Genomic DNA, 8012 nt, shown 5'->3' with positions numbered 1-8012 from the left:
ATTAATGTATTGCCAAAAGAATACATATGATAAGACATGTCATCCACATTTAGTATTCTATGGACTTGAAAAAACACACACTTTTGCACACACTCTTTTCTCTCGTGCGCACAAAGGGGAAAAAACATTGGCATTAGAAAAGGGTTGGGGGAGGGGGCATGGGAAGCGTCTTCATACATATGCCAAGTATGAACATAGAGGTTTCCACAGATTCATATGCATGACACGCCATGCATCAAATCATGTAATATTCTGGATTGTGTGAATGTGTATGAGAACCTGGTGAATGGGATTCCAAAATAGTTGAGGGAAAAGCTACAGTTGTTGATAATGAATTCCGAAGAAGGCTCAAGCCAGATGTAGACTAATGCTTTAAAACAAATCTTGTCAATTATTACAATTCATTATAAACAGCTTGAACTTTGAGACCACATTCACAACCTTTGGTTTTTTGGGGCACGAAACTAGTACCTTAACAGAGTTGCAGACTTTTATCTTGCTCTTCAATATTGTTTTCAAGGTTTGGCAGACGTGGCAATTACACCAGACACAGCAACTGTAGTTTTCTGGTTTACTAATGCCCCGTGTTTCTACTTTCTACTCCTTGGAAATAGTTTTTGGGATGGCACTATCCATTTACAATCTGCTACAAAATTTACTCTTTTTGAAACAGTTACAGGGCAGGAAATGCTATTGCTGATACCCTTGTAAACTTGGAGCCACTGACTGTACTGAACAGCTTGTTTTGTTCATGCTCACAACTCCAGTAATCTTATGCTTCGGCAGGGTATAGTCTTGGTTTTGCTAAGGTCCCACGTTTTAGATGTCGAGTGATTTCTATCTTCGTTTCTGCTGTACAGATTTTAATGTTTGCTGGTTCTATTTTTCAAGAATATCTTAATAAAATGATTCAAGTGGTTCTTCGTTCTTTTTTTTTTTTTTTTTTTTCCTTGTAAAAAGAAGGAAAAAAAAAAAAAAGATTCACATGGCATAGTTTCTACTATCAAAGTGAACAAACGCCAATTCCCATCATTACCTAAACTAGGCAGCTTCTACATTAGATAGACATTTATGTGTCTCGAACAACAATATAGTAACATAACTTTGTTCTGGACAATTAACTCCAAACATATAGCACCAAACCCACTACTGTCATCAAGTATACTAGCTTGAAGAACACAATATTTTAAGACAATTCCAGAAGTTAACTAAGAACATTGTGTCCTAACAAGCTAAAACGGCCTTTCCCTTTCAGTCAGCAGCAGTCTGTTTCAATCCTGTTGTAGGTAAAAGAGCAACACTCTCAGTAGTTGTACACGAACAAGTATTTGCTCCAGATCAACAAACACCGTCTATGGTCACAAGCACCATATCTAATTTCATTGTCATGTGTGTGATTGTGAGTGTCATGTATGGGCGAGTTCTCTATTTTATTCATGTCATTATCATAGGGCACAATGATACTCCCCGTCCCCGGAATCATCAGGTTGTGGGTGAAAACATGCTCAGGAAAAACAAATTCCAAGTAATTAGCACCCTCAACCCCTTCAAATATAAAAATACACTGGTTTGTTTGGTTTAAAAGTCAATATTTGTCAGTACACTAACACACCCTCCCAAATGGATTTTAAAACACAAGTAATTTTTTATTTACAAAATTTATTTCATTTCTACTGTGTACCCGTAACATTTAATAGACATATATACTCAACTGTGTCGTAAACTTGTACTACTGCTGTGAATTCAAAGAGATAAAGCACCGTAGAAAACTTACGCAAACAAATAAAGCCTGAGCCTCAACTGCTTGAAGGCAGGAAGATTCTAATGAGCTCGTTTATTGTGATGGGTTTCCTACAAGTGGGGCATTTACTCTGCATGCGCATTGCAGTCGTAATACAAGCCTTACAGAATATGTGACCACACTTCGTCGACATTTCCTCTACTACTGGGCCCATACAAATTGGACATGTAAGTGTAGGCTCCTTTGGTGGTAAAGGTGGTTTTGTCACATTCTCTCCCTGCCAAAAAAATAATACAATTAGTATCCAACCTCAAACACACATGCAAGTGCAGGAACATAAACACGCATAAATCGTACATTCATGTAAGTTATGCAAATCAAAATTGAAATCAAATAACGGAAACTAGAGATTAGAGACAACTAAGAGATTTCTTGTCCACAATACTTTATGAAAATCCATTAAATAACATATGATGTGGCTCATGATCAATTAGAGGATTGATAAAAGGCATCACTATTAATGCTGTTATCATACCATGAGACTGACATTGCATAAGAAAATCAATGCCTCAAGTTACTTCAAACCAGCATGCCATTGACATCAACTTCACACCACAGGAGATTTACTTATTTATTTTTTTAATTGGCACTAGGTGCCTGGGAACAGCGTCTCAACTAATCCCGAGGGTGCACAGGTTCTAGGTAAGGATTCTTCCACAAGTGCATCTCGGGTAGTTCACACCCATGCAGAGTCGAGGAACCTCTCCAAGGCAGGACCCTTTGGACCCACCCTGCAGAGTAAACCCTAGTCTCGTGCACTGCACCCTCGGAAGTTTCCCTACACGGAACTAGTTAAATTGTTGGCCTTTCACCAGAGGGTGTGGCTCCAAATGATTGTTTGCACCCATGAGGTATTGAACCTTAGACCTTGAAGGGAGTGATACCCCAAGACCAAGGCGTTCACCACTTGGGCCAACCCCTTGGGTTCCCAAAAGCTTAAACTGATAAGAAGAGGTAAATTTTATTATTTATTTTATATCTTAACAGTATCATTTTATATGCTATAGAACCATTTCCAAATGGATGAAGTATCCATGCCAAACATGGCACAAAAAGGTTAGTAACACAAGAGCCAGGTAAAAATCAAGATGTGTGATTAGAAAATACACATTCCAACTTTCATACGCTTATTTGTAATTTATGAGGCTCAATAATAAGGTTTGAAGTGGGAAGTGATTTGTCATCCTATGGCCTTTAGGTCACGTGGCATTAGCAAACCATAGTGAATTAATTTCCAGCAAATCAAAAGTGCTAACCTAATGTCATTTCACCAATTCAGAATGCAATATCTATGTGTTTAGCTCGACCAGCCAAGGAGATAACCAAACCCCCCAGCCCCCCAAACCCCAATTTCTGCCATATTATATGTATCGTAACCTAGCAAGTTGTACCAACCCAAGGAAGACCCAAGCCATATCTAAGCCCTTAATCCACAGGAACTTGAACCAATCACACAATTTGGGGTATTAGACAAGTAAGAATGCACATCAATAACCAGTTTAAAAAACCACAAGCATTTGAACCCTACAGCTGCAATGTATCATAACAAAAGGTGGGATTGGGTCAAAAGCAAATTAAAATCAAATAAATGCAGATCTGAGTAACCAAAACATATAATTAAAAAGGAGTTCAATTTTTTCCCTTTTTTTTAATTGGTAAAAATAGGGAAGTTAGGGAATTTTAGCTTGACGGGTGACTTTTTCTTTTTCCATCTTGAATTCGATACTGAACCAATGGATTTGAAAGCAACACCTACATTGATTTAACTAGAGCATGTTCAGGTGCAGTGGTAGATCAGTCACATTTAACTAGTCATTTGTTCCCCCACCCCTTGAAAAGAAATATGAATTTCTAGATGTCTTCGTTAAGCATAAAGCATTTCAGTCTGATGCGTGTAGCCTAGTGGTCAAAGGATGGGCTTGGGATGAATGGTAGACAGACGTCCTGGGTTCAATTCAACATCAATAGTCCCCTTTCATACAAAGTTCTGGCCGGTGGGGTTGTATATTGTAATCCCATGCGTGTGTCCGAAGGGCCCCCTTGCTGAGGTTCAACATCATAAAATAAGTAAAAAAAGTTTCAGCAGATGGAAGAAGGAACTAATATTGGATATACGTGAAGACATCCATAACCATTGGTTGCCTAAACCCATTAAATAACTAGCACATTTTCAACAGAAAATGAAACAATATCACCTAAATTATAAGGATTTTTGTTACCGTATTGTTGCTACTGCTTGCCAAATTTATGTACATCTCACAATTCAAAATTGTTTGGCGGGGCAGATCTCTTCTTTGCCTGTCACGGTTTTTCTGGGTAACCCTAGTCCTTGTTTCTGCAATGACCACAGTGGAGATGGAGAGAGAAATACGTGTGAACAAAACTTAAATACCACATATGTGTACATTCAGCTAGAACAAATGAATGCGGTACAATAAAATGGTCAGTAGACTATTAGGCTGCTATAACTTGCTAGCACAGGCTAGTTAGTATGATAAAGTTCTTTAGGACTAGAGTAGAATATTTTTCTCTTTTTTTGTAAGTGGGAATAGAGTACAATCTTGAAAAAACAACCCCTCTAAAATATAAACAAAGAATTACCGACAGGACATACAGGATACTCAAATATGAACATGATTTTTCTGTGACTCAATCATAAAGCTTTTCTCCCACCAAAAGAGCATGGGAAAGAAGGAAACGCCAGGATTCCACCATTTTTGCTCATAAAGTTGCATGATTTGCAAGCAATAAGTTCCATCAATTCTTAAATAGAAAGAATTACTGAGACAAAACAAGAGCACAAAACACATGCACTCACATAAACAAAAAGGATCTCATCTTTGCACCATTCTTCTAATGTAATTTGAGAGTGCTCTGATCTCTCCAGAATGTTAACCAAGGGCAACTACAGAATTCCACAACCACAACTTCTACTGAAGATGCCACTTTGAGACTTTCTAGGTTCCGATGAATTTAGGATTATGTTGGAAAAAAGAAAAAAAATCATAATTTTGGATCATATAAAGGAAAATTTGAAAATACATTTCTTTTATATTTTTTACATTTCCCTTAACTCATTTTCCTAAGATAGCTTCTTCAATTTTCTTTATTTTAAGATGTTCCCTTTGCATATTCAGCTCCCCTTCTAGCTCACTGAAATCTAGAAAGGTCAAGACAGAAGGAATATTTAGCTTTATTTTACTCTATAGATTGAACTCAATTATCCATGCATCATGCAGGGTCAGAAAGTCATCCCCTATTCATAGATGCTAAAATAAGCTTTGAAAAGTTGCATTTGTAGATATGAAACCAAAAGCATGCATCTTCTAAGGATTGAGTCCTTTAATCCACTCATCATTAGCTAAGGAATAGATAGAAGAAAAATACTGCCATAAGGAAACCAAAATTTCTCAGATAAATAACTAGGCCCCACACAGACAAATACGATGATAACTATGTCAATCCTCATATTTCATAACCTTTTTTTTTTTTACAAGTCAGGGGCAGATGAGGAAATATTTCATAACATATTGACAAATAAATCGCATATTTTGCAAAAAACAGGGCAGATGAGGAAAATAATATAACCCAAATATCCAAAAGCTCTCAAATAAGGAAAAAAAAAAGAAAGAATAAACAACAGTACAATACGCTCACCTAGGTCCACATCCACTACAAGCCTTCCCCTATTCCTTCTGGACTTGATTCTGGCCTAACATTAAAAATAACAGTTAATAAGATTAGTTGTGAAAATATCAAACCACATTGATATCAAAGTTGAAACAGTTTCACATAAAACAAAAGAGGCATACTTGAGCAAAAGCCCTCGGTGAGGACTCGACAACATCATCATCAATGGCCTCAACATCAATCATAGCAGGTGGTGCAGACCGCCCTCGTGGGCCAGTTTGAGTTCCATTATGCTCCACTTGCATTGAAGGGCCCTCCAGATCCTGATTCTCATTTGGCGGTGCCATGTTGAGGTCTAAATCCAGTACCATATTCCTTTGACGATTCCCTCTTACAGGAGCCCCCCTGGCTGCCTGAGAACTCATGCTAGAAAAATTGAGTCCCTATCCAAGTCAGAAGCCTGAAGAACATAAAGCAAGATGGTAATATCACTTTTTTTTTTTGGGAACATACTCGGCCAGAAGAAAACATACTGGATTCTATAAATACATAGAGAATGCGATGACTTTTTCAGGCAAACAGCCCTAATGTGGACAGCAACAAATGAAACCAGTATCCTCATGATCATATATTTAGATTTGAGACCTTTTACCCAACATTTTGGCCTTATGGCATGTGTGACATACATGCCATCTGCTCCCATATATATTTCATTGTCCTTGTTTTTAAAAACTGTACCAAGTATTCAAGTAATTCATCCTTTTAAGTTCCTAACCAGATATTTCTGAAGTACCACAAATCTAACCCATATAATTATGAGTACAGAAAACAACACAACCGAACCACCTATGGAAAGATGAAGAGGTTATCAATTTCATACAACTGAAATTTCGAATCGAGCCAATTTCTATCCAGAAAACATGGTCCAAACTCTGGAGTGCACACAATAATACTAAAGTTGGGAACGACAGAATCCTCTTAATTTAAACTCTGTAGCCTTCTACAGAAATTATTTTACTTCTACTTCCGCACCTGAAGAAGGCTTTAGGAAAATCATGTCATATTTACAAATAAATACATATAATGTCAGGAACCCAGCTAGAGCAGGGAAGGGGATGATGGAACCAGAGCTTACGAAGTGAAGAGGCTTCTGGATCGTAGTGGAAAGTGAACTGAAGCAGAAGGAAGTAACAGTCAACCGTGCAGTCAGATTCGATCAGACGGTTCGTTTTGCTAAGGAATAAGAAGCTGCAGTCATGGAATGATACATAGAAACGCTGCGTTTAGTAGTGACAGTGGACGGAATACCTTAAACCTTTGCTGTTCTTTTAACTTTTCTATTTTCATTTACATTAGCTCTGTCAATTGTCAGAATACATGGGAGGGAAGGGAATTCATTTTGGGATTATTCTGGAGTCTTGTAAACGTTGGAACTTCCTGGAGGTGGATTGCCTCAAATAATCCTTTATCTTGTAATTTCCTTTTCAATGCAATTTATGATGCTTTGATTATCCATTGTCATTGCATCTTGATCCTTCATAGTCTACTGGGTTAAGAAGCTCCTTGCAGAACCCTAACATATAATCTCAGCGATATTCGGGGGGACAGAAAAAGAAGAAAAATGATGACTTCTTTTACTGAAAATTTGGACTTTTTCCTAAAGACCTTTTGGTTGCCAAAGACAAACACCATATTTTTCCAAAACTTTAGAAAGAATCAATCCTACCATCCATATAACACAAAAAGAAACCAAGAATCGACTTTTCCGCACAAAAAATTAAGTCCTAACTCTCTTGCGCCAAGAAAGGTCGGATATTACGAAATCGGAGAAAATCTAATGCAAGCCCAATTAATTAACACAATGCGATTCAAAAAACAAGCTGATTAGTATAAACAAAACAAAAGAATAATCCAAACGACAAAACTTTTTAAAGAAAAAAAAAATGGAACTAAAAAAGAAGGTACCTTTACGCCGGGACTTTCAAAAGCAAGAGAGAATGATCCCGTTCGGATTCAGGTTTCTTACAAACATAATACTTATACATACACATGCAAATACCGAAAAACTCTTTGTAGAGAGAACTTGAGCGAACAGAGGAAAGTATGATTGAGAAGAACAGGCGAACTGCTGTATAGAAGGTAGGGACTAGTGAGTGGGACAGCCTGTGAGAGAGGCTCACTGTAACAGACGGAGGAGGGAGGACTCCGCATCTACGTGGCCCTGCCCCCAAGAACTGTGACAACTTTAACTTACGCAATACTATTTAAGGAAAAAAAATAAAAATAAAAATAAAATGAAGAAGAAGAACAAGAAAAAATACCATCTATTATTAAAAAATAATTTTTTTATATAGATTTTATATTTATTTATTTGTTAAAAGGAGTACGTAAGATTTGTACACTCTACTAATACTATAAATATAATTTCTTTTTAAGTAAACAGATTTGATTTGTAATATCTAAATTTTAAAATTTATCTTTTAAATTAATATATATCACGTAAGCAATACATGATGTAGGGTAGAAGTGCTACCCGCACCCTCAGGCCTTGATAGTGGACCACGATATGCCCAATCAAAGA

At 37.1% G+C, this 8012-nt stretch overlaps 1 protein-coding gene across 2 annotated transcripts; it reads right to left on the bottom strand.

Moving 5' to 3' along the window:
- Positions 1-1032: 1032 nt before the first annotated feature.
- LOC122297628 (E3 ubiquitin-protein ligase RNF4-like) lies at positions 1033-7653 on the bottom strand. Of its 2 annotated transcripts, none has more exons than XM_043107748.1 (6): positions 7397-7653; positions 5614-5857; positions 5459-5513; positions 4021-4136; positions 1775-2018; positions 1033-1277 (listed from the first exon to the last, which is right to left on the bottom strand). In XM_043107748.1, exons 2-5 carry the CDS (start codon positions 5854-5856, stop codon positions 1797-1799), a joined length of 636 nt encoding a protein of 211 aa, XP_042963682.1. In that variant the 5' UTR covers position 5857; positions 7397-7653; the 3' UTR covers positions 1033-1277; positions 1775-1796. The 2 variants fall into 2 exon arrangements, with proteins under 2 accessions (XP_042963682.1, XP_042963676.1); XM_043107742.1 differs by having other exon boundaries at positions 5614-5891; positions 7397-7651.
- Between the last annotated feature and the right edge of the window lie 359 nt (positions 7654-8012).

The sequence above is a fragment of the Carya illinoinensis genome, chromosome 2 (genome assembly GCF_018687715.1).
Source record: "Carya illinoinensis cultivar Pawnee chromosome 2, C.illinoinensisPawnee_v1, whole genome shotgun sequence".
Taxonomy (NCBI): Eukaryota; Viridiplantae; Streptophyta; class Magnoliopsida; order Fagales; family Juglandaceae; genus Carya; species Carya illinoinensis.
Note: the sequence above shows the minus strand (reverse complement) of the source record. Positions and strands in the feature narration are given on the sequence as shown.

Excerpts from the sequence above, each read along its gene's own strand:
- LOC122297628 (XM_043107748.1), bottom strand. The coding sequence starts at position 5,856 with ATGAGTTCTCAGGCAGCCAGGGGGGCTCCTGTAAGAGGGAATCGTCAA. Across the intron at positions 4,137-5,458 it reads TGTAGTGGATGTGGACCTAG|AAACAAGGACTAGGGTTACC; the intron begins GTGAGCGTATTG and ends TGGTCATTGCAG. Across the intron at positions 2,019-4,020 it reads CAAGCAGTAGCAACAATACG|GGAGAGAATGTGACAAAACC; the intron begins GTAACAAAAATC and ends TTTTTTTGGCAG.